Source organism: Xiphophorus couchianus, chromosome 1, assembly GCF_001444195.1.
Source record: "Xiphophorus couchianus chromosome 1, X_couchianus-1.0, whole genome shotgun sequence".
Lineage (NCBI taxonomy): Eukaryota > Metazoa > Chordata > Actinopteri > Cyprinodontiformes > Poeciliidae > Xiphophorus > Xiphophorus couchianus.
Genome location: NC_040228.1, coordinates 8,323,539 through 8,350,375, shown reverse-complemented (window position 1 = coordinate 8,350,375; position 26,837 = coordinate 8,323,539). Strand labels below are relative to the sequence as shown.

Genomic DNA, 26,837 nt, shown 5'->3' with positions numbered 1-26,837 from the left:
TAGATTTTCTGGTTGTTACTTTTCCTTTTGCATGCTCACTATTTACGGTCTTTTGTGTATTTATAAATTTGATCTTTCTCAAATGGCTGGTGAAATATACTCACCAGCCACTTTATTAGGTACACATTGCTAATAAATGTGTACCTTATTAGGTACCAGATTGGAGCCCCTTTTGCCTTCAGAATTACCTTGAGATCAGGTGGAGACCAGTCGAGTTCAGTAAACTCATTGTCGTGTTCAAGTAACCAGTCTGAGATGATTTGCACTTCATGAAAGACATGGCACGTCATCCTGCTGGAAGCAGCCATCAGAAGATGGGTACACTGTGGTCATAAAGGGATGGACCTGGTCAGTAACAATACTCAGGTAGGCTGTGGCTGATAGGTATTTTTCCTTTCGAACCTACATAAAAGAAAGAACCACAGACAACATATATGAATTTCATGTCAAGCTTTTGCAAAAGGAGAAGTCTCCGTCAACTGCTCCTCTGAGCCATTCACAGACCGTTCTGATCTGCTTCCGCATGAGCTCCTGTTTTTATTGTCAAAGAAAAACAGGCAAGGGGGCAGTCAGGAAAAACAACAGAGGTTGTAAAACTTCTAACCCAAACAACTAACAACCCAGTTCCAGATGTGATATCTGATCAAAGGTCTGAGCCCGGTTCAAATCTCGGTCAATACTGTCAACAAAACAAAATACGACTGCTCACAGGTAGTTACTAAATTAGGAGGTGTTCTTGCAAAAGGATTTAAGGTCTGAGAAACTCAGTGTTAACTATTTCTCATGAAGATTAACACTAGAAGGCTGCCAGACAGTAGTGACCTCCATACACACATAAGGAAGAGAACACTTTAAACAGAAAATCACAATGATCTATAGGCTGAATGTGAACTAAAGTAATAATAAAATGATAATACCAAAAAATCTCTAACATTCCCCCCTTTTTATCATTTCATTATGTGTGTAAACTTTATGCAAAAGCTAAGCATAGAAAAGAAAAGAAAAGAAAAGAACCAATAAATGCAAGATTTTTTTTTTCCTAATCTAAACACAGAAAATACACAATGAATAAATGGAATATAATGCAATAAATGAAACAAATAAAAGAAACAGCAAAAAATCAAAAGCAGTTTTCTCATCCTTAACACCACTTGTTTCACATTTTCGGTGTAGGAGTCATTCAGCAAATGAATTTATCTGTTTACTGATTACAGAACTTCATCATTGTTCAGAAAATCGTCAGAAACTCGAAACAAGTCATCTTCAGTTGTCTCATAAGATGCCTTTGCCTACTGATAGTTGATAACAGTTGTGTTAATTGTTTTAAACATCATATTTCGTAGACAAGGTATAATGCAACCCGTAAAAAGACAGAACAGAACTAAAACAACCAGAATAGGTGTCACGAGCTTTAACAGCAAATTCCACCATGGTCCAGATGTAAGCCATGAAAGCAAATCAAGAGGATGAGCCGCGTGTTCCACTCTCCACATATTGTTTTAGATCTTCCAGCTCATATAGAGCATCAGAAATAGTTCCTCCAGTACCTGTTTCATCAGGCACAAAAGTACAGCATGTTGGGCCAATGATCTTGCAGACCCCTCCTTGAGGGGCAGTGAGGAAGTCCAGGACAACACAATTTTGCATAACCATGTTTCTCAGTTCAGTCAGTTCTTTCATGGTGCCATTGGCCAGCTGGTATGTGATGTTGATTAGTCGCAGTAATCCGTACCTGTTTATCTCAACGTGGTCCCGAATCTCACCTATTCCAACCCACGGAAACAGGCTTTGCATAAATTTTTCTCCACCGTTCCAAATCCTGAATTCCCATGGAACTCCAGTATGTGTTGTGAGGCCTCCCCATCTTTTGACCTCTGACATAACTGTTCGTTTGGAGTGGGTGTGTAGATCATTCTGTGCTTTCCTGATGAACGCAATCGGGTTGATCAAAGGAACCACAGCACACAGTCCTCCCCAATTTTTCGGCAAGAACATGTACGCTTCATTCCCGCATATGAAGTACCAATCTGCCAACATCCGTGAGCCATAATCTCCTGGCACTATGGCGCTGCACAGTGTTGTCTCCTGTCTCCTCTTTATCTTATGTGTGATGTTGAAACTCCTCTCCTGAAGCAGGTTGTTACAGTCTGGGTTTTCCTTCCAGACTTTGCAGTGTGGAGTCGTCCTTGGACCCCTACAGGCTGTGCAGGTGATGTAATCCTGTGTCGGTTCGCAGTAGGTGTAAACTCTGTTACACAAGTTCCAGGGCAACGTCCCTGGTCAGAGCCCTGAGTTGTGTATGGAAACCGGCAGCTGCGCACACACGTAGCAGTTCACAGCATGTCCTTCGTAAGCGGTTCTATTCATCAGTTTTCACCACAGGTTGGTGCTGTAGTCGTGTGGGTGGAACTCACTCATACAGCAGTCACAGCACAGTAGAAGATCCATCTTGCATATGGAGTCCCCATTACTGCTCGGCGTGCAGAGATGTCAGAACCCCCAAACTAAAAGAGTGAGAATCTTAGCAGTTCTTCACCGGGTTTGAGACAAACTATACTAAAACGTAGGATGCCTTTGTAGCCCGGGAGCCAAAGCTCTCCTTCCTCTCTACTCCGAATTAGGGGTCCAACACTCTCTGCCGCTTACAGTGACTAAGATGTATCCAGCTGGGTCTTTCAGCAATCTTTACAGCTGTTGGTGTGGTCATCAGCACTTGGAACGGTCCTTCCCACCGTGGACTCGCCCAGTTCTTTCGTTTGATGACCTTTATGTAGACCCAGTCACCTGGCTCAAGTGAAATGGCCTCCTGTATAGGAAGAGAATCAGAAGGCAGTAAATTCGCACTGGACACTTCCTTCAGTTTAAGAGTCCTGATCATATAATCTGCTAATGTCTATTCTTCATCAGCTTTTGGTATGTCTGGAGCAAACAGAGGCAATCTCTAAGCTCTCCCATGAATTATTTCAAAAGGTGTTAGACCATTAGCTGTTGGGGTGATTCTCATATAGAGCTTCACCAAGTCTAAGCATTCTGGCCAGGATCGGCCAGTGTCTGCCATGCACTTTCTTAATCTACTTTTCACAGTAGCATTTGTTCTTTTCACCAGCCCTGCACTCTGTGGGCGATAGGCACAGTGATTCTTTAATGTCATTCCCAAGTGTGTAGCCATGTTTTGTATCACTTTGTTTACAAAATGCGGTCCATTGTCACTATAAACAGTCTGTGGAATGCCATGTGTTGGGATAATAGTTTTACAAATAGCCTTAGCTACTGTCAAAGCATCTGCATGCTTTGCTGGAACTATTTCAACCCATTTAGAAAAAGCATCAATCAGCACCAGACAATATTTATATGGCCCACTTTGTGAACGTTCAATAAAATCCATATGCATAGTTTGAAATGGATAAGATGATTTTGGGAACCTGCCTCGTTTTGGCCTTATGTTTCCCTGAGGATTGTATTTCACACAGACTGGACATGCAGTACAAAATTTTTTAAGTAAGAATTTAAACCATACGTTGTGAAATGTTGCTGTATTATGGTTTCCATCCCCCCTGTTGACACATGGCAGCGCCCATGTGTCACAATTGCTGCTGCTTTAAATAAAGATTTTTTTATAGTTTGGAAGAATCAGTTGTTGCCTGCATTAATGCTTGTTTAAGTTCAACAAATCTTTTTTCAGCTTCTGGATTCCAAGTTATTTTGTCAGTCATGGCCATTGGGGTGCCATGAATCAAATCCTGTAAAGCCTGAGATTTTTCAGCATAGTGTGGAATCCAGGCTCTGCAGTAATTGCAAAGTCCGAGAAATGACATCATTTGCTTCTTAGTTTCTGGTTTAGGAGCTTCAGAAACTGTCTCTTTTCTCGCTTTTTGTATCTGCTTTCCCTCAGCAGAAAGTGTGTGTCCCAAATAATTTACTTCTTCCCTGACCCACTGTAGCTTATCTTTGTTTACTTTGTTCCCTGTCTGACAGAGATGGTGCAGCAGAGCGAGTGAGTCTGCTCTGCATGCTTCCTCGCTTTCAGATGCTATTAACAGGTCATCAACATAAATCAAAAGTTGACTTTCTTCTGATATTTGGAAATCAGACAAGCAGGCCATAATTGCCTCGCAAAATATGCTTGGACTTTCCACAAAACCTTGGGGTAATCTGGTATAAGTATACCCCTGACCTCTGTAGGTGAATGCGAACCAGAACTGCGAATATGGGTGAATGGGTACAGAGAAGAAAGCATTGCTGAGGTCAATTACTGTGAAGAATTTATTGCTTGGTCTTAGCGAGTTTAACAGCATGTGTGGGTCTGGCACATTTGGTGCTCTCGTTTGTACTGCTTCATTGACTGAACGTAAATCTTGAATCATGCGCCAGTCTTTTTTTATTTGCCTTTTGAACAGGAAAAATAGGTGTGTTACAAGGAGAATCTGAACACTTTTTAATGATTCCTCCTTTTAACAAACCTTCGATTACTGGTTCAATCCCGTCCAGTGCTTCCGTTTTTAAAGGGTATTGTTTTACTCTAGGTCTCCAGCTAGATTTTGCTTTAATTTGCACTGGAGGAATTGAACCAAGTAACCCAACATCAGAGGGACCTTTTGTCCACAAGTGTTCTGGAAGCTTAGCTAATTCAGCTTCCTCTTTTTCTGTCAAAAATATGTTCATGTGTCACTCAAGTGCATGAACTTGAGCTGTCCCTGTAACAACTTCACAAAGTGATTGTTTCCAGACATCACAGCTGGGGTTGTAGCTCCAACCATCTTCACCTTCTTTGAAATCAGTGGCTTCAACAGCCATTTTGGTTCTGTTACCCACATCTGCCCATGTAATATTATGCGGCTTAAAAAGCGAGATGTATGGGTTTGCAGGTAACTTATACAGCTTTGTTTGACTAGTCGGAAGGAGCACAGTCACAGCTGCGTAAGACCTTCGGTCTGTGAACATTTCAGTCACAGCAAGTATCACAGGATTTGTTTCTAAAAACGTTTGCACATAATCATCCTGTGGATCATTTAGGATGTTCATTGCTACATGCAACTGATTGTAGTTCATTTATGTTTCAGGTGAGTCCAGCTGTCCTCAAGTTTCTCTAAGAAGCTTTCCTGGGACATGAGGATTGTCAGCTGGCTTTAGATCATATGAACAGTAGATTTTTTCATCCTTGTGAACTGTGTACAGATCAGAATGTTTTAGTCTGACAGCTCTCATGCCATCTTGTACAGAGACTACTGCTATCCCTAATTTTGTCATTAGGTCTCTACCTAACAGATTTGTTGGACACTTAAGTGACATTACAACAGAAGCTTTTACTTTAATTCCTGTTTCAGGATCTTTAAAAGATGTACTTTTTGACATATGTTCCCTATGTGTTTGTCCATCGGCAGATTTCACCCAAATGGACTCATTTGTGGAGTTTACACCTTCTATTTTAGTTTTTAGAACTGTTTTGCATGCACCGGTGTCGCATAGAAATTCAACTTTTTCCCCACAATCAGTGTGATATAAGGTTTTTCTTTTAATGCATTTAACATATCCCAGGCTGCACATACATCCACCATTTCATCAATTTGATCTGGTGGTAAGTTTTGTTTGGTTGTGGAAGAGTCTAGTCATGCTGAGGAGTTATACTTTTGTTTTTTCTCCCATCTGCCACCCTTTCGGTGATTTATTTTGTTTTCTGGGCAATGTCTTGCCCAGTGGCCAGGATGGCCACAATTCCAACATCCATCTGGACGTTGTGGTTTTTGTGGGGTATAGCTTCGGGGTGGCTGCTCATAGCGACCTCCTCTGCCACTGTTTCTCCCTCGGCCTCTTGAGGAGTCGCGGAAAAAGACAGAGGTATCTACTTCTCCAAAATCCTCCAGATGAAAAACATTTGATCCTGTTTTTGGTTTTTTGACTACTTTTTCTGCATGGCGTGCCCACGTCATCAGCTGTGGGACTGAGGCAACATCATAGTGTTTTTTAATCCAGCCCTCAATTTCAGGCCGGAAACTCAACATTAACACTAGGACTACCAGGATTTTGAGAAATTCCTATCTCTACCAAGAGGGGCCAGATTGGGTATCTTCCTAGAGCTACCGAGAGAGGGCCAAACTGGGTTATTAGCATCCAAATGTGGCCAAACTGACGACTCTGAATGGTCTAATTAGCATCCCTGTAGATGAGCAGGGGGGAGGAGAGCCAAACTTACTACATCAACTTTCACGCTGATTGTCCTTGGAACAGGATAGAAATTTTGAAAATAACTACTTCTGGTGGTTCCCAGATCTGGGAGACTTTGCACAGGCAAATTTGCATGCTGCCTTTTGTGCTGTGGAGTATAAATATCTGGACATTCACTCAGCTTTTTAGTTTGCAAGAATCAAGATGGCGAAGAGGACACAGAAGCTGATGAATGCTGAAGAGGCTTTGGAATTATTTATGCAGATTTTCAAGCCTTGGGATTCAGAAGGAGAAGATATAGATGAAGAAGTCATAGACAAAGAAGACCTAGACGCTCAACCGGATTCGGACTCTGAGCTCTCTTCAGGTTAGTTTTCTCAACCTGCTTATTTTATTTTCCTGACTATTTTGTTATTTAGAAAGAAACAAAAAGTTGATTTGAAATTGTTTTTCTTGCAGATGAGGAGACTCTCCCGCTACCAAAAAAGAGAGCTCATTCGGGGAGTGAGCCGACAGAGACCACGAAGGATGGTACAGTGTGGCGGCAGGAACAAGTGGGGACACATCTCCATTTCACTCCAATTGAGCCGTACGCCAAAGATGGAGAGCCAAGCGCTAAGGCCAGTCGAAGCATCCGGAGTCGCCTTCAGAGCTTCCTCTGTTTTATTACTCTGGAGATGCTTCGTACCATTCAACAGTGGACCACCCAACATGCAAGTCAGGAGCAGCAGGATTGGTTCATGGATCTCTCGGAACTAATGGCATTTATTTCAGTCATTATCTTGCGGGGGGTGACCAAGGTTCCATCACTATGTGACAGCTGGTCAGCAAACCTGGGAAACCCAATGATCATTTCAACTATGGCCCGAAACCGCTTCCAAAACATCATGCGACACCTACGCTTTGATGACATGTTTACACGCCGTGAGCGAGCGGAGACCAACAGATTCGCTGCAATCTCTGATCTTTGGGAATCGTTTGCCGCTAACTGCATCTCATCCTACAGCCCTGGTCGACACATCACTGTTGATGAACAGCTTTTCCCCACTAAAACCCGCTGCTGTTTCCTTCAATACATAGCAACAAAACCGGACAAGTTTGGCATCAAGTTTTGGGTGGCTTGCGACTTGAAATCAAAGTACATCTGCAATGTCTTCCCATATCTTGGCAAGGACCCCAGTCGTCCCAGCGGGGAGAGACTGTCCGAGACTGTAGTGATGAGGCTGATGGAACCGTTCATGGACAAGGGCAGAACTGTAACCACGGACAATTTCTTCACATCACTGTCACTTGCGCAACGACTGCGTAGCCGGAAAACCACCATCCTCGGCACAGTCAACAAGTGTCGCAGGGAAATTCCACAATCCACTAAACGGAAGGATCGCACTGAATTCACCACTCAGGTGTTTTCAACCTCTGATGCCACGCTGACTGTGTATGTGCCCAAAAGGAAGAAGGTCGTTTACATTCTCAGCAGCATGCACAGCGTGGTTGAGACTGAGGATACCACCAGAAGAAAGCCAAACACCATCAAACAATATAACAAAGCAAAGTGCGGTGTGGATGTGATGGACAAAATGGTGCGGGAGTACAGCGTGCGTGCAGGAACACAGAGGTGGCCAGTTGCCGTGTTCTACAACATGATTGACATGGCAGCACTGAATGCGCATGTGCTGTATCAGGCATGCACTGGGGTGCAGGAGAGACGGGTGGACTTCCTGGTGGAGCTCGCAAAAGAGTTGGCTAACTCTCATGTGAGTGAGAAGAAGGCGTGCAAGGAGCAACTGCTTTGCCAACAACCTGCCACACCCAGCCCAGGCAAAAGGGCGAAGTGCCAAATCAACCGTCGATGCATTAAAAATAGTACAAATAGGAGATGCGTTGACTGCTTCAAATACGCATGTGGCAAATGCAGCAAGCCCATGAACTGGCAGTGCCAGATGTGTGCCGACAGTGCAGACAGTGCACAGAGTGAGGGCTGAAATGCCACTGTGCCTATTGCAAATAATTGCGGAATTGTTTTATTTCTTGTATTTTTTTTATTGTTATTAATGACAAAAATAAAAAGCATTCAAACAAATAACAGTTGTTCTTTTGTATATTTTTTTGTATATCTTCTGTATCCTCTTCTCCATCCTGCTTCTTGCAAACTAAAAAGCCTCTTGACCTCTTGACTTAGACACAAATACATCTGGTACCTGTCTGTAAAATTTCTAATTCTCCATTTAAAATATTAAAAATAATTCATTGTGCTTTTTTGCTAAAATAAAACTAAGCTAAATATAACATATATATAATCTTTATATTATATAAGCAGGGAAATTACTTCGCTTTTGCAGCATAGAGACTATCTACAACTTGAAGTTGTAGATAAAATAAAATAAAGAAATAACATGAAATTTAAATTGATTAGCACTAGGAGAGGGCCAGGTTTTCGATTTCTCCCCAGACTGGCTTCATCCATTCTTCTATTCTTCTATTGTTCTATTGTACATGTGGTCGTTGACCGTCAGGCCAGAAGGTAGGGATGTGAATAGTCCATGTTGGGGGTGGGTATCTATGATACCTACGACTAGTCAGTTTAGTTTTGAAGCATACATGAAGTGTTTTTGGAGAGATGTGACTTTTTGCAGCTGATCCATGATGTTGTGCTGCATTATCCAGGTCATTTTGCCAAATGTACATAGAGTTTGCAAAACATACAATCTGTTTCAAAAAGTATGCAAAGGTTTTTCTAAAAGAAATTAGTAATGTTTCTCTTTGAAATAAAGCTAAGAGGGTATAAAATGACAGTTTAGAAATAAACTAACCAAATTAATTGTGTTGATCCACCTCAAAAAAATCATGCAAAAAGTGTAAGCAAAAGAAATCTGGGAGACTTAGCACATGCAAATTTGCATGCAGCCTTTTGTGCTGTGGAGGATAAATAGGTGACTGCTTCACCTATTTAGTTCACAAGAACTAATGGCATTTATTTCAGTCATAATCTTGCGGGGGGTGACCAAGGTTCCATCACTATGTGACAGCTGGTCAGCAAACCTGGCAAACATGATTGACATGGCAGCACTGAATGCACATGTGCTTTATCAGGCATGCATTGGGGTGCAGGAGAGACGGGTGGACTTCTATTTTACTGTCAGTCCTGCACTTTATATTTTATATTTAGATTTATATTCATATTTTATACTGTATTTTATTTTACTCACAACATTGGAACCTCAAACATTGTCCTGAGCCTGAAGTGTTCAATGACCCTTCTTTTGGAATGCAGAGTTCAGCTTTGCCCCCCTCTTGTGGTGCGTCAGTAATGGCCTTATTTACATAACAAAGGCGCCTCTTCACACCCTCTCTTGGAGGGCCAAACTGGCCCCTCTCTGGTACCTGGACGAAGATTCCCATTTTGGGAATCTTTGGTAGTTCTAGTGTTAAAGCGTTTTTTAGTTGTTGTTGATATACGCTTTCTGGTCCTTCATCATAAGTGATCCCACTATGAACTTTGAACTTCTTCTCAAACCGCAGACGAAAATCGTCTACGTCCTCTCCAACTTTTTGTTTAATTCCTGACAAATGACTATAATTTGCCCTTTTACGGAAATTTGCTCTAACTCTCTCACACAACGGGTCCCATTGTGCTTTAAATGCATCAGAGAGAGCAGGGTTAGCTCCTGGAGGGTATGAAATTGGAACTAAAATATTATTATTATTAGTTTCTTTCCCTGTATAATTTCCCCTCACTTTTGCCCAATCTTTTCCTAATGAGGACATGGCTACTTCTCCTGCTTCTACCCCATTTAGTCTATATCAGCGTTTCCCAATTCCGGTCCTCAGGCCTCCCTGCTCTGCATGTTTTAGATGTGCCTCTATTCCAGAGCAGCTGATTCAAATGATTGCATGACCATCAAGTGCTGCAGAAACCTGTTGATCACCCATATATTCAATCCAGGTGTGTAGCAGAAGGGAAACACCTAAAACATGCAGGGCAGGGAGGCCTGAGGACCGGAATTGGGAAACGCTGGTCTATATGAATGGATTAATACAGTCATGTCTTCTATCCACTTATCGGGGTCCTCTGATGCAGGCGTTATTCCTTCTACCGCCTTTCTGGCCTCTTTCAAGGTCCAGGGTCTGAAAACATAAATATGTGGCGGCTGGGCATCTCTAGGATTAGGATTTGGGACCTGGATCATTGGATATTGTTCTGTCCCTTCAGAACTGTACATGAACTCGAGGAGTTCTGTACTTTCTCAGATCATATGAATGTCCCTGACCACTTGGACCTGCACCCTCTGCATTATATAATGGTGGTGGAGAGACTGGAAGAGGAGGGTAAATTTTGGTAGGTGTGAGAACTGACACTGGGGCTGTGGTCAGTTTGGTACTTGGGGCTCGTGCTGGAGTGAGAGTTGGAGGAGCTGAGGGTGGTGGGGGCTGCATGCCTGGGGAAGGAGTTTGAACTGCACTAAATATGGGCTCATTATCTTCTGGTCTTACAAACAAAATAGTGGCTTCCTCACTGATATTAAAAGGTGCACTCAGCTGACCATCTACCGAGCCTGGTGATACTGAGACAAGGGCAGACGAATCTGCCGCAGCGGTCGGGGGAGGAGCAGTCAGCCGTACCTGCTCTCCCCATCCCACTGAAGCATTCCGTCCGTCACTGTCTTCTGGCCTTACAAATAAGTTATTTGATTCTACAAGCTTTTTGTCTTTAACCTTTTTAATTTGTTCTTTCCGGTCTATGGCTGCTTTTAACCATAATTTAGCACACCTTAGTTCATTCTCCTTTTTAGCCCTTTCTATCCCCTTTTTTCTTGCTACACTACTCTCCAAAATTCCCACAATTGTTTGCCATTGATCAATTTTTAGCTTCCCATCTATTTTATATTTCTTTTTCCATTTTTTCATATGTACAATGCTACCAGGAAATCTGGACATCATGTACTTTTCATCCCCTTCGGGGCCCTCAACAAGTGAGGAATTACAGGAATTTGTGTTTCCCATTGTTTAAATCACTTGCAATTGTAGCTTGAAAATACTGGTATCGTGTGCTCTCTCAGAGAAAGTGCCGTAAGTCAGCGCTCAGTGCCTCCTGAAGAACAGGCTTCTACTCGGAGCCAAGCTCCAAGCGGTTCTTCACTTTGGATTCTAATTCCGAAGGCAGAGAGTTTTACTCCCAGAGAGAGAAACACCATTCACTCCTTCATGCACACACAGCAACAAAACAGCAAACAAAACACCAATATCAGCACAGCAAATAACAAGCTTCCTATCTACGTGAGGACTTTCCCTTAAGAGGCGTCCTCTAAGTAAGGAGGCTCTAAGAGCCTGACCTTTTACCTTTAGTTGAAACTCTCTGTCAACTGGGACTCTAACCCTTCATTATTCTTTAGTCAAATTGAAATTTTAATATTTGACAAGGACTCAAACCTGTATTATTTCTTTAGTCAAATTGATATTTTGACAAGGACTCAAACCTGTATGACTTAAAATTCACCTACGTTTCTGTAGTTTTCGGGTTGTCCAGTCGGATCTCGTCACTCCGCCGTTGGCAGACAAAGTCGGACCTACGTCGCTGGCCCAGCGAATAATTTTCTTCCTGGGTTTTCCTTTCCAGGTCCAGTTGACTCTGGCCGTGCACGGATTCAGCACGTCTTCCTCTGCCTGACAGCGGGGGAGGTGAGAGATCCCGGGTTAGGACACCAAATAATGATAGGTATTTTTCCTTTCGAACCTACATAAAAGAAAGAACCACAGACAACGTACATGAATTTCATGTCAAGCTTTTGCAAAAGGAGAAGTCTCCGTCAACTGCTCCTCCGAGCCGTTCACAGAGCGTTCTGATCTGCTTCCGCATGAGCTCCTGTTTTTATTGTCAAAGAAAAACAGGCAAGGGGGCAGTCAGGAAAAACAACAGAGGTCGTAAAACTTCTAACCCAAACAACTAACAACCCAGTTCCAGATGTGATATCTGATCAAAGGTCTGAGCCCGGTTCAAATCTCGGTCAATACTGACAACAAAACAAAATATGACTGCTCACAGGTAGTTACTAAATTAGGAGGTGTTCTTGCAAAAGGATTTAAGGCCTGAGAAACTCAGTGTTAACTATTTCTCATGAAGATGAACAGACAGTAGTGACCTCCATACACACATAAGGAAGAGAACACTTTAAACAGAAAATCACAATGATCTATAGGCTGCATGTGAACTAAAGTAATAATAAAATGATAATACCAAAAAATCTCTAACAGTGGCGTTGACACGATGCTCAGGTGGTACTAATGAGCCCAAAATGTTCCTGGAAAATGTCCCCCACACCATTTCACCACCAGCAGCCTGAACCGTTGATACCAGGCAGGATGGATCCATTCCCCCCATTTCTATAGTGTGAATAAAGCCCTATATGAAGACAGAAGGCCTAATGTAGAAATATGCATCTACAAAACTCAATGTGGAACTAAATATAAAGTCCTGCCAGAAAATTGTATTTTTACTCTTTCAAATGCATCATAGATGATTGATGATTGATGACTCTGCACATTCAATTATGACTGCAAACAACCAACAGTTTGTTGTTGACAAATGTTCAAACAATATATTGATCTAAATAATTCTTTTAATATTACAATTCCCATCTATACTAAACATGTTTTTGTTTTTAATACGCTCAGGCCAAGCGCCTTCTCTCTTTCTAAACTCTAAACTAAATAAACTGATGCATTCTCTCAAAACAAAAAATATATATATATTCTAGTCACATGAATAAAAAGCCCATAAAATAACACTTCAAAGAGTTGATATTATTAGAAGCACATTGTCTTTTTAATTTAAACAGATATTAACACTGATTAGTTTTTGAACCAAAGTCGAGGTATCCAAGGAGACCAGGAATGCTTTTCCTGGCATTTTCGAAAAAAGATTAACCCAAAGACACACTGGACGACAAAATGAACAACAAGATCCTTTTGAAACTGAAACTTTTTAAATCACTTAAATGCTGTTTTACAAAAAAATACTTCTTGAACTACCAAACTAATGAATACAATTGAGACCATCGAAACCTGTTTTTAAGCACATCAAATTACAGAAAGCCCACTGTCTTTTTTCAAATATTTCTAAGGTGTTATTAAGTTGTATTATTTATTTTTACCAAGGTATCCATGGAAACCAAATATGTTTTTCAGAGCATTTTTTTCAAAGGGGGACATATCTCTTCTATCTAGCCAGCACTGGACACCAAAAAGCAACTGATAATCCTAACCAGCTGTGAGAGACTGGCCCGTCTGTTCCAGCCCACTGGACTGAAGTGAAACAAAGACAATGAAAGAAACTATATTTCAGGCCGCTACCCTGATTTCAGTTGCCTTAGGTAAGTACTAACTTTTTTTTCTTGCTGAACATCTTGTGATTTTTTTTTAATTATTATTATTGTTTTATTTGTGTGGTGGAATTGCTGCCTGATGAGACAGAAGTTAGTGGGTTTAACCAGGGTTTTTACTGAAATGAGGTAAGCGTACTTTATATGTGCAGTCTTAATACCCTAGTGAAATGTTTAATTGTTTTTTTTGGGGGGGGGTATGTATTTTCTGACACTAATTAAGTGTCGCTCAAGTTTGAATATTGACTTATTTGTTGGTCACAGATAAAAACAATTAAAAATGTGTATTTGTCATATTGTAAGATGTTAGTTAATGTACTTTGTTTTTAGAATAATCTTATTATTTCCAGAAATACAAATTGACAATAAACTCTCGTGCACTGCTCAGATTGACTCTGTCTGCAGCAGCGACTACACTTTCAGTGCAGGTTGAAACCCTTTGCTGTTAGTCAGAAAGTGATGCTGCTCTTTCTACATACTACAGAGAAACCAGGCCTTCATTCAGCGTTTCTGCCTGTTTTGGCAACTTGTCTGTCCAAATGAAGGCTAAGCTCATTTGTTTCACACAAAGAGCTATGAAGCAGAAGGGGGTCAAGCAGTATGCCTCACTTCAGACCATTTTCAAAAGAAACAATAACCAGACTGGCCCAGAATATCATCTCAAGCCCCACCCATATTCTTCATTCAGAGTATCAGTTTCTTAACTTAGTGACTCAGAGCTCTTGCATGTAGACTGAGCAGCTGCAAGAACTCATTCGTTCCACTTTCAATCAAAGCCATACACTGTAACAAACATTTAACTGTGATTATTTTATATATTAATTTCTCTTATAATGTAATTAATATACAAGTGGTTTTAATCATTTTATTGTTTCTGCAAAAATTTTAAGTTTCTCCTAACCTAACCTATTTACTTTTCTTCGGTCAGTATTAATAACCAAATTTAATCTTCCAAAAATCTTTGTTAGTATAATTAGGAAAGTCAAGTTTTTTTGCTTCTTTGTTGTGAGTTTCATAACTTGACTGTAGGAGTTTTATTTTGCCAATTAATCCTGTCGTCATTTGATTTATTGGACTTTTTTTTTATCATGACTGTGAGAGTTGCGTATTTTGTCCCCGTCTTTTCCATTTATAAAGAAGCCGTTTTAATCAGATGGGGGAGTTCTTCTGCTGTCGATTCATGATGAACATTTGTGTTTTGAAATTTACACGTGGTACTGTTCGATACGTTACAGTGCAGTTCAATACATGACGATATTACTGAAAAGTACATTTAGTTCAGAAACTCTGTTAACAAAGTGATGGATGTTTCCAGACCTTCACTTCTCTAATAATACTTTTCTGTTTACAGACAATGAAAACACATAATTTAACAGTAGAATTTGCACATCAGACCAAAATAAAACATATTTAATTCAGAGATGAGGCTTGACAAAAAAGCATGCCTAATATGTATTGTTATTTCTAAAAGATATTTTTGAAAATAAACAAGCTTAGAATACATCCATCTGTTCATTCCTTACCTGAACACACTTGTCCTGCAGGGTCATGAGGGTGGCTGATGCCTGTCTACAGTAGCAGGTATACTGGGTGAGAGACTGGGTACACCCTGGACAGGTTTACTTATTTAGCATCAGGGTGCAATGTTACCTGGAGAGAAAAAAACTTTGAAGAATATATTATTTATCATTGAAACTAAATGGCTGTTATAAAGTATACCATTAGGTTGTTTTCACATCTTGATGGTATATATAAACATATAAATATGTGTGTGTTTGTGACTTGTTTGCTTCATAGGGTTGGTCCTTGGATTTCTGCTGAGGCTTCAAGTTCCTCTAACTCCACATCAAATTCACTGGATCCAAACGCCAGGGGAAATATTTCTAAACATGCTTCAGATATTTGCTGTCCCCCTCATTGTGACAAGCGTGATCGCAGGCAAGCTAAATATGAACTTAGATACTTGATGTATGAACTTATTATTATAAAGATGTATTTGAAAGCTGCTCACTCATTGTTTTGTGGATAAACACTTGACCATAGCTGTATCTGGACATTAGATTCATGTGGTGATCTTACTAATTATTTCTTGTGACTAAGAACTATAAGAAGATAAAGATGAGTTCAGACCTTTAGACTATTGTTAGGACACACATGAACTGGCATGTTGTCCTAGTCATTGCTCAGGCACCACATGAACTTCTGGTTCTGCTCTCATTTCTCAGGAGTAACTGAATTAAGCAACAAAATGTCAAAGAAAATGGCCATCTTCACTGGAACCTACATCTGTGGCACTACCTTCATTGCCATAAGTATTGGTAACTTTCTCATAGGTAGCAAATTTTAATGTAGATTCATCAAGACCACCATAGAGGGTATTGTGTTATTGTTTTTGACATGCTGCCTGAGACTTGTTGAAAAAAAAATCATAAAACTGTTCATTTAAAAGTGCATCTCAGGACAATCAAGATTGCTGTACCATTAAAAGCTAACATAAAACAATAGCAACAGAATGCAATAAGGATTTTAAAAATCCACATCATCATAAGCTACGAAAAATAGGTTCATCTAAAAAGATGGGGTTTAGACCAGATTTCAATAGTCAGAGTGAGGTGATGTTTTTGTAGATTATTTGTGTTGTAGGGATGACTCTGGTGCTAATGGCTAAGCCTGGTGAGGGGCAAGACATTTCATCCACTGAATCTCCGGATGTCCCAGCCTTCTCCATTCATTTGGTCCTACAGGACCTTTTAAGGTGAGAGAAGAAGAGTTCAGGCAAAATTCCTGCTTTTCTGAATATTAATGTTATAGTTTCCTGCATAGAAAAGATACAAAAGATGTTTTTCTATCATCTCTAACAAATACATACTATAAGTATTCATTTTCCATATTTTGTGACATTACAATCACAAACACGAATGTGTTTCATTGGAATTTTATAAGAAAGGCCAAAACAAAGTGGGGTGCAATTGTGAAATAGAAAGAAAATTATTAGATTCAAAACATTTTTTTTACAAATAAAAAGCTGAAAAAGTGGTGTGCAAAAGTATTCAGCCCCCTTTTCTCTGAATGCAATCAATAGCCCTAAGAAGTTGCCTGATGAGTATTAATGCCTAACACCTGTGTGTAATCTAATCTCATTATAATTTAGGAGTGCACATTTATTGCTTTGCTTATCATTTGCTGTGATAAATGTCCTGCAATAAGAATTATGATTTTTTATTCTGATGATGAATTAATTCCAATTGTTTTTGCTGTACCACGCAGCCCCCACTCTGCTCTTACACCATATTCCCTGTACCTGCTTCTCTTCAGCAAGAACAGGGAATATGGTCAGAGTTGACAAGAAGATTGATGGAGCCAAATACAGGGAAATCTGTTCGAGTCTACAAAAGATATGAGACTGGGGTAGAGGTCCACCTTCCAGCAGGACAACGGCTGTAAACATAAAGATGGGCTACCAAACAAAGTCCAGATATAAACCCATCTAAAAATCTGTGGCAAGATCAGAAAACTGCACTTCACAAATGCCCTCAATCTAATCTGACTGAGTTTGAGCGGTTTTGCAAAGAAAAATGTGCAGAAATTTCAGTCACTACATGTGCAAAGCCTGCGACAGACTGGTGACCTATCTAGGGTGTTCACCGCCTCTTCCCCGAAACGTTTTCTGGAGATAGGAACCAGCACCTCCAGAACCCATTAGGGACAATTGTGTACAGAAAATGGATGATGGATGGATGGATGGATGGATGGATGGATGGATGGATGGATGGATGGATTGTAATAGAAGCAAAATATTTTTCCACAAAGTATTGACTTGGGTCAGTGGTTCCCAAAGATTTTCTGGGCTATCCCCCTATGGATTATAATAAAATCCCCCCCAAAAGAGAAAAAAGAATCAACTGGGCACATACATCGTTCAACCATATATACATAAACCTTTACACATATTTTGTTCTCAAACTCCACCGAAGTTAATTTCACACTTCAGGTTGCAACAAAACTACAAACCATCTCTACAGTGAAACACTTTTGTGTAACTGTTTAGTTTTTGTTTTTCATTCATCCATACAGCTTCCTGTGACCCCCTTGCAATGGCACTGTGCCTCCCCTAGGGGGCGAACCCCACACTTTGGGAACTGCTGACTTAGGTGGTTGAATACTTTTGCACATTGCATTTTTCAGTTTGTAAAAATGTTTTGAATCATGTATAATTTTCTTTCTGCTTCACAAATGCATACCACTTTCTGTTGGTCTTTCACAATAAATTTCAATGAAATACACTTATGTTTGTAATGTGACAAAATATGGAAAGGTTCAAGGGATATGAATGCCTTTTCTTCCCATTGCTTGAGTTAAAACTATGTTGGCTTATGTGTAAAATTTATGGTGAAAAATTATATCCTCATGTTTTGTGTCTTACAGTTTTTCTCAGTTGGTTTGGTGCTTTTCTCAGAACATAATTAAAATTCACAAAAGCTTCTTGTTCAGTCTTCAAATTACTGTGCCTCTTAAGCACATCAAAAAAAGAAGTTTCTCATTTCTTTCAACAAGTTACAAATACTTTTTTACATTTATGCAGGTGATTCTATCTGATTCTCTGATTCTTCTTACTTACGTCATGTTCATAAAAATTAATTATGTCATAAGTTTGGTTTTCCGATTGTCTTATGTTCCCATTTCTACTTTGTTTTTGTTGTTTTCTTTGTGCTCTGCAGTTTTGTCTTGTTCTTTCCGTGCCAAACTAACATGGTCGGTCAGCAGATTACAGTAAAAGGATAAATGTGAATTTTGCGGTCTCTTGCCATTAACCTCCCATAATTACAATTTACAATACTTATCAAAACTTTAGCTGTAGTTTACAACAGAACATCCCTTCACACTGTTATATTGACAACACGCCCAATCAATTTGACTGTCACAATGAAATGAGGACGTTTAATTCTGAGGCATTGGCACGTTCATTGACTCAGATGTTTAATTTTGAGAAAGAAACTGGCTTTTGCAGATAATCCAAGGTGTTTTGCTGCTTGTAGAAATTGTTTTGAGAAACGCACTTTTTCGCAAATGTCAAGAATGATTTGAGAAATGCACCAAAGCGACTAAGAAAGACGAACATCTACAAGCACAGTTATTTTGACTCTCCTTTGACTCACATAGGAACATGATTCCAGAGAGCTTTCTTCAGGCTTTCTATGAGCAGGTATGTTTTTATTCAGAAGCACAGCTCACTGTGTAAATTCCCATGTTGAGTTTGGAAAGTTCCCACAGTTTATTTATTTTCTTCTCAGTACAAGACTGAGATTGTTCTTATTAAAAGAGAAGAATCTGTCCGCAACATTAGTCAGGTGAGTATTTTTTTTTCTGATCTTTGTTCTTTTTCTATAACAACTTCCAAAAGTCTTCACAGCCGTTGTAGGGGGTGGGGGGGGGAGTCTTTTCGCCATTGGTCGAAGCTTCCCAATACACACCAGTAGAGCTGAGACTGTATGAACAGCTGATGTCAGAAGCAGAAGTCAAGAGATTTTGGATTCCTGTAACGATGTAAATGTGATGCAGATGTGCATGAAATATCTTCCCGTTTTGGCTATGAGCAGAGGGAATTTGTATCATTTCTTTATTTATATATTCCATGAGTTTAGGCACCTTTAAATTCCTCCATGTAAGCAGCTCTTTATTTAGTTTCTTTGTTTTATTTTGCCCGGAAAAAAAAACACTATAAGACTTAAGTGATGAAAAAATTGTTTAAATACACAAAGACTTTTTTTTTTTAGGTTTTTTTTATATATATAAATGTCTTTCTATTGAATTTGTTTCTTCCCACCTCTCAATCTGAGCGGGTTCTTTTGCTAAATACATTTTTACAAAATAAATCAAAATAAGATGCATTGAAGTTTAGGATTTTAATGCGACTAATTGTGGAACAGTGATATTTATTGTCCAATAATGATGCACTTCTACAATATTGCTCTAAGAGTTTTAGAAACAGCATATTTATGTTGTTTTTTTGTTTGTTTTTTTGCACAGAATGACACAGAGATAAGACTGATAGGCAGTTATGTTGCTGGACCCAACATGATAGGACTGATCGTCTGGTCTTTTGTCATCGGCATCATGTTAAACAAGGTGGAAAGCAAGGCCAATGTCACTGTGCAGGTCATTCAATGCCTCAACGAAGCAATAAAAATCACATTTAACTGGATCCTGTGGTAAGATCAAACAGTGCATCATTTCACTCTTTTACCAAATTAGACCCATTTTTAACATGAATATTCTCTCAATTATTTCCGATCAAACACAAGAGGAAGTCACCAGTACTATACCACTTAAATGTCATTTCAGTTCTTGTATTTACGGCAAGAATGACCGTTAACCTTCTTAACAAAATTAGTAAAGCAAAAATTTTAAATGCCTATTTTATTTAGCCTTCTGGCTGCTTTTTGTTTCAGGTACTTGCCAGTAGGAGTGTTGTTCCTGGTTACACACCAGGTGCTGGAGGTTCAGGACTGGGGCGCCATCATTAAACTTGGAAAGCTTTCAGGGCTGGTTCTTCTGGGGTATGTACACCTCCTGTGTCTCAGCTTTATTAATAAGTTGAAACCACTGAACTCTACATAAGAAGGAGAGAAACTGCTTTGAATGTTATTTACAGAACAGTATCACTGATTTTACTGAGATCTCCTCCTTCTTTATGTTTAGAGATCAGTTCTTATGAATACAATCCAGCGATGACTTTGAAAAGCATAAATATCTATACTGGATATCGACGTTTCGACTCGGGGGTGTACTGTTCCAATTCTCTAATTTTTGCCTGCTTGACCACTCGAACCCTTGTGTGCACTTTGATTGAGTCCACACTTCATAGAGTGGTGTAGGGGCCCTGTTGAGTATTGGAACCGGGTCCTTGACTGCATGCTAGTGATGCCATTCAGCCATTTAATTCAAGCGTGTCGGACAAGGGAAGCTTCTAAAAGTCTGGTACACTGGCTCTTGAGGATTAGATATCACCAGCTTATCCATGTGTTAGAAAGGTCTAGTCAAATCCAGACCTATAATCACTTGATTATAGGTCAAATGATTATAGTCCGCTATTTTGCGGAGAGGAATGTGACAAACAAATCATAACAAAACATAGAAACAGAAATAGAAAGAGCAAAGCTGGTGCAGACATAACCCAGCAGGCTGCAGCTGGAACTGCAGCAAAAGGTTGATCTATAATGCATAATGTAGATGTACGAACATTTTCATAGATGAATGGTTACTGGGAAACCATGCATCATTTTCTTTCCACTTTACAGTGATGAACTACTGTGTATTAGTATATCATATAAAATCAATCCAAACACTCTAAGGTGTCTGGTATTACCATGACAAAATGTATAAAAGTATCAAAGTTAAAGGCCAGTGAGTACTGGCCTTTAATACTTAATAACACTGAGCATGACTTTATTGTCTCTTTCAGGTATTTAATCCATGCCCTTTTTGTTCTTCCTGGGCTTTATTTCATAATCCTCAGAGTGAACCCTTATTTCATCTTCGAGAAGACCTCAAGGGCCTTGCTGACAGCATTTGTTATTGCGTCCAGGTGAGATGTTCTGCTTGTTTGTTGTCAGAGTGAGACACCTTTCTAGTTTCCACATATGAACAGTGCTCCAATAAAGGATGTGTTTTCTGCCTAAGCTCCGCCACTCTGCCCATCACCCTCCAATGCTGTGAAGAGAACGTGAAGGTCAATGTGAGACTCTGCCGCCTCATGCTGCCCATCGCCACTACCATCAACAAGAATGGGACCGCGCTCTACGAAGTGATCGCTGTTGTCTTTATTACCCAGATAAATAACATCGTGCTGGATGTAGGCCAGATAATCACCATTGGGTAAGCTATTTCCTAGATGTGCCTGGAATCGAGAAAACATGCATAGTGGAATTGTTAAATTGTTGGGGGGGTTCTTATAACAACCAAGTAACTATGTTACCTTTAGTTGTTAAAGAAATGCAATCAATATGAAATATAAATTAAAAGATATTTGGCTTTGATATTTAATGCCTTAAAATTGGCCATTTGTCTCTTTAAAAATTATACTCTTTGAAACTCTGCCTTCAGAAAGTCATCACAATAGCGCTGCTCTATTAACCTTTTAAGTTTCTGCCTGTGTTGCACTCAGAAGTAGCTCATATGCTGAGCTCAGGAAATGCACAGTTCCACGTGTTTGCTAATTACTGCTGGCTAGTCTGAATGAGCTGAGGGTGAGAGTTGTGGGAGAGGGGTGCTCTGTGAACCTTGTCCAAGCTGCCACTTTCAGAGCTTTGTCCGAAAGTGCCGATCAGTCCACAGAGGCACAGCTCAGTGGTTGTCATGGCAGATTACAGGATTTCTCAAAAAAATGCATGACATTATGCGACACTCCAGGTATGTTTTTGATGAGGAAATTGTCATGAAGTGCGGGTGGTGAGAGTGGTGAGGCAGATGCAGCGGACCCAGGTATGATGAATATGAAGATTTAATGATGAAACACAGTCCAAACAACGAGTAGCAGGCACATGGAAACACTGAGGACGACTAGACTGGACATTGACGAGGACCCGACGAGGAACAAGGAACACAGGTGGAGTTAAATACACGGGAGGGTAATCACAGAGACGAGACACACCTGGGAACAATCAAGGGGAGGACAGGACAACGAAGAGACTTACGGACACAGAAACTCTAAATAAACACAGAAAAACACAGATCCTGACAGTACCCCCCCCCTCAAGGGCGGCTACCAGACGCCCACAAAACAAAAGCACAACAAGGGTGGGCGGAAGGGCGCTGGACGGGGGGCCAGAGTCCAGAAAAAACAAAAAACAACCCACCATTGTGGGCGGAAACACAGGAAGGGCCAAGAGTCCAAAAACAACAAAAAACTACCCACAGGGTGGGCGGAGGCAAAGGAGGCGGGAACCACGGAGGCGGTCCGGCGGTCGTCCGCGGCGCTGGAGGCGGGAACCACGGAGGCGGTCCGGCGGTCGTCCGCGGCGCTGGAGGCGGGAACCACGGAGGTGGTCCGGCGGTCGTCCGCGGCGCTGGAGGCGGGAACCACGGAGGCGGTCCGGCGGCCGTCCGCGGCGCAGGAGGCGGGAACCCCGGAGGCGGTCCAGTGGCCGTCCGCGGCGCAGGAGGCGGGAACCCCGGAGGCGGTCCGGAGGCGGTCCGGCGGCCGTCCGGCGGCCGTCTGCGGCGCTGGAGGCGGGAACCCCGGAGGCTGGACCCAGGAGGCGGTCCAGCGGCCGTCCGCGGCCCTGGAGGTGGCGATGATGAGCCCCGGGGGCCGCCCACAGACGGCGACGACGAGCCCCCCGAGGCAGGGTCTCTGGTGGAGAACATGGGGTCTCAGTTGGAACACAGGGGGTCTGGGTCTCGGGAGGAACAGATAGGAACTGGGTCTCGGTCGGAGCGCAGGGGGTCTCGGTCGGAGCACTGGGGGTCTCGGTCGGAGCACTGGGGGTCTCGGTCTCGGACAGAACACTGGGGGTCTCGGTCAGAACACTGGGGGTCTCGGTCTCGGGTGGAACGCAGAGGGTCAGGGTCTCGGGTGGAACGCAGAGGGCCAGGGTCTCGGGTGGAACGCAGAGGGCCAGGGTCTCGGGTGGAACGCAGAGGGTCAGACTCGGAACGCAGGGAGTCTCTGGAGGAACGCAGAAGGTCAGGGTCTCGGGAGGAACGCAGAAGGTCTGAGTCTCGGGAGGAACGCAGAAGGTCTGAGTCTCGGGAGGAACGCAGAAGGTCTGAGTCTTGGGAGGAACGCAGAAGGTCTGAGTCTCGGGAGGAACGCCAGCTGACTCGGCCTCGGGTGCGCCGGCTGGAACGCCGGCTGATTCGGCCTCGGGTGCGCCGGCTGGAATGCCGGCTGATTCGGCCTCGGGTGCGCCGGCTGGAATGCCGGCTGATTTGGCCTCGGGTGCGCCGGAGCGAAGCCTTGGAACCGGCAGCGGAGGCGAGCCGCAGCGAAGCCTTGGAACCGGCAGCGGAGGCGAGCCGCAGCGAAGCCTTGGAACCGGCAGCGGAGGCGAGCCGCAGCGAAGCCTTGGAACCGGCTGCGGAGGCGAGCCGCAGCGAAGCCTGGGAACCGGCTGCGGAGGCGAGCCGCAGCGAAGCCTGAGAACCGGCTGCGGAGGCGAACCGGAGCGAAGCCTTGGGACCGGCTGCGGAGGCGAGCCGCAGCGAAGCCTGGGAACCGGCTGCGGAGGCGAGCCGCAGCGAAGCCTGAGAACCGGCTGCGGAGGCGAACCGGAGCGAAGCCTTGGGACCGGCTGCGGCTCCGGAAGGCGATGAGGGGCCGGGTGCACCGGCGGCTCACGTCGCTGTCTCCGGGCAGACAGCGGAGGTGGCGGCTCCGGAAAGCGACGAGGGGCCGGGTCTGCCGGCGGCTCACGTCGCTGTCTCCGGGCAGACAGCGGAGGAGGTGTTTCCGGAAAGCGACGAGGGACCGGCTCCACCGGCGGCTCACGTTGCTGACTTCCCGGACGGAGGAATCGACGGGGGCCGAATCCGGGGGGTGCCAACACCAGTCTTGTCCCCCGGAATAGCTCCCGCTGCAGGTCGGCGAGGGCTTCAGCCAGCTCCCTCTCCTCCCTGCCGGATCTCCGCCTCGGTCCGCTCTGCCTTTTAGGAGGGAACCTCACTCCAGCTGGGTCCATTTTGCGCAGCCTCACCGTTCGGTCTGGTTGGGTCCTTCTGTCATGAAGTGCGGGTTGTGAGAGTGGTGAGGCAGATGCAGCGGACCCAGGTATGATGAATATGAAGATTTAATGATGAAACACAGTCCAAACAACGAGTAGCAGGCACATGGAAACACTGAGGACGACTAGACTGGACATTGACGAGGACCCGACGAGGAACAAGGAACACAGGTGGAGTTAAATACACGGGAGGGTAATCACAGAGACGAGACACACCTGGGAACAATCAAGGGGAGGACAGGACAACGAAGAGACTTACGGACACAGAAACTCTAAATAAACACAGAAAAACACAGATCATGACAGAAATAACATTATGACACGATGTAAGCTCAAAAAAGTAAGTTTTGCATAATACTAACCACTTAAAGAGGAATGCTGACACACAGCTGTCTGTTGTACCTAAGACTAAAATGCTGATGAAGGCTGTGCTTGGTTTGCAGCTTGACTGTTTCCATCATCAGCTTTGGAACTGCAGGGATCCCAGTAACGGGAGCTATGATCACTATCCTGATTCTGACATCTGCGGGACTGCCTGCAGATGATGCCTACGTTCTGCTTGTGGTGGAATGGCTTCTGTAAGTCCAACTTGATGCTCACAGCCTGATATTTGTGTTTCAAAATTACTTTGAAGTGTCACTGAAATGATAAAAACCACTTACATGATTTAAACAACAGCTTTTTACAAAAAATGGGCTTGTGATGTAATCAGCATAAATCAAACCCTACACAACTAGGCTGAGTACAGAGAGGCAGAGAAGGTTCTGAGCGACTCTTAGCGAGGATTTGAGCCATTTGTCTGAAGAACCTAGATGGAGTGATGAAGAAGAGGGAGCTGGTTCTACTGAAGAACTGCAATCCTATTTCTTTGAGCCTTGACGGCTTGCTTTAGTGCCTCTGTGTAACAGAGGCCTCACCGGGTAACAGCTGGGAACGATTATATGCATTTATTTATTTTCTTTTTTGCAGCCTGTGTGGGGCTTTAGGGGAAACATACTGTTGGGGAAGCGCAGACTGACGTAACTCATCTTAAAACACCAGAAAATGTCCATGTTCAGTTGCTGCAAAAAGGAGAAAAGCAGCCCATTGAAAGCACTAGAGCATATAGTGATAGAAACCATAAAAGAGAAGCAGCACAATAGACATTTTTACCTTCTTCTGTATTGGCATATCGTCCATCACTTGTATATGGTTTGATTTACCCTGAATACGTCACAAGATGGAAGAAGAGCTGGTACAGCTGGTTGTTGTAGAGTGAGAGACAGAAAACCTTCAAGAACAACAAAGCTGAGTCTGACAGCTTGCTTCTTCTCTTCCTCTGGGCTCTTCAGAGACCATTTCGGCACTTCGGTGAATGTTCTGGGAGACTGCTTTGGTGTGGCTGTCATCAATCATCTGTGCTACGATGACCTGATGAAGTCCAACAATAAAAGGTGAATGAAATTATTCAAATTACATGTTCATTTGCAAAGACACAATGTTGCCAAAAGTATTCGCTTCCTGATCCAAATCGTTGAGTTCCGGCGTTCCAGTGGCTTCCACAGCTGCAGGTGTATGAAAGCCACCACTGAGACTGAACAAATAGGTCACTCTCAATAGCAACAGTGAACTTGAGACTCTCACCATGATGGGATGCCACCTGTGCACGACTTAAATTCATTACATTTCCTCTATTCTAGACCAGTGTGGACATTTTGTCTGAAGATTCAAATCCTGCCTCAAATGTAACAAAAACAATATGTACAGCAGCAAAGACTTTCGTCCCTAGACTCCAGAATACAAACTGGCTGTCCCCTTAGTTCCTCCTTTCCCTTTACTTTTGCTGTATGGAGAGCATCTTCATATATGCTAGCTGCTGGGTTGCAAAGAAAAACGTTCTCCGAGGGGTTATTGCCACTGCCATTGAATAATTGGCCACTCCCTGTGTGTGTGAAGGCAGATGAAAGAATACTTTTGTCAACATTGTGTAAATCCCTTTCTGAGCTGTATCAATGGTCTCTGTGTTATTCACACATAAACTCACATAACAAAGATCTAAATGTATCAGAATGTCTTCAGTTTGGAGAAATTTGAGCATACATTGTTATAAGTCATTTACACTAAGTGGTAAGACAAGAGGTACTTTAGTCCCAGTTTGTCTTGAACGTTATTTACCATGTTTTCCATTTTACCTGTTAGCATTGCAAGGACTCGTTCCATCAAGGACATCGAAATGGACTTATCCTTTTTGGATTCTGATGAAGAGTTCATTTCCTCCACCCCTTCATCCCACTCAAGATCCATTTCACCTAAGAGAGGGGATCATCTCAGAAGAGTGGTAACGCCACCAAGCTGATACCTCTGGATAGGGACGTCATCATCCGGGGGTGTCTGAGCTGCTCATTTCCATGTTTGCTCCTGTTTTTATTAGGAGGATGGGGCCATATCAGTTTATTCATGTGTTTCTTCGTTTCTATTTTTTTTAAGTTCTTGCAAATATGAAATTATTTACTTATAGCTCCATGTTTTATTGATGTTTAATTTAATTAGTATGTATAACTATTGTTATGTGTTTGAATAAAACTGATCTGTACTACAA

General features: G+C 42.4%; 1 protein-coding gene across 4 annotated transcripts; it reads left to right on the top strand.

Moving 5' to 3' along the window:
* Nucleotides 1-13,319: 13,319 nt before the first annotated feature.
* LOC114145435 (excitatory amino acid transporter 3-like) lies at nucleotides 13,320-26,837 on the top strand. 4 transcript variants are annotated; one of them, XM_028019112.1, is made up of 13 exons: nucleotides 13,320-13,529; nucleotides 15,336-15,476; nucleotides 15,764-15,850; nucleotides 16,182-16,293; nucleotides 18,699-18,741; nucleotides 18,830-18,886; nucleotides 19,566-19,747; nucleotides 19,988-20,095; nucleotides 21,001-21,123; nucleotides 21,219-21,413; nucleotides 24,703-24,837; nucleotides 25,591-25,692; nucleotides 26,438-26,837. In XM_028019112.1, exons 1-13 carry the CDS (start codon nucleotides 13,481-13,483, stop codon nucleotides 26,592-26,594), a joined length of 1,491 nt encoding a protein of 496 aa, XP_027874913.1. In that variant the 5' UTR covers nucleotides 13,320-13,480; the 3' UTR covers nucleotides 26,595-26,837. The 4 variants fall into 4 exon arrangements, with proteins under 4 accessions (XP_027874913.1, XP_027874978.1, XP_027874836.1 ...); XM_028019177.1 differs by having other exon boundaries at nucleotides 13,321-13,529; nucleotides 15,764-15,856; nucleotides 21,055-21,123; XM_028019035.1 differs by having other exon boundaries at nucleotides 13,321-13,529; nucleotides 15,764-15,856.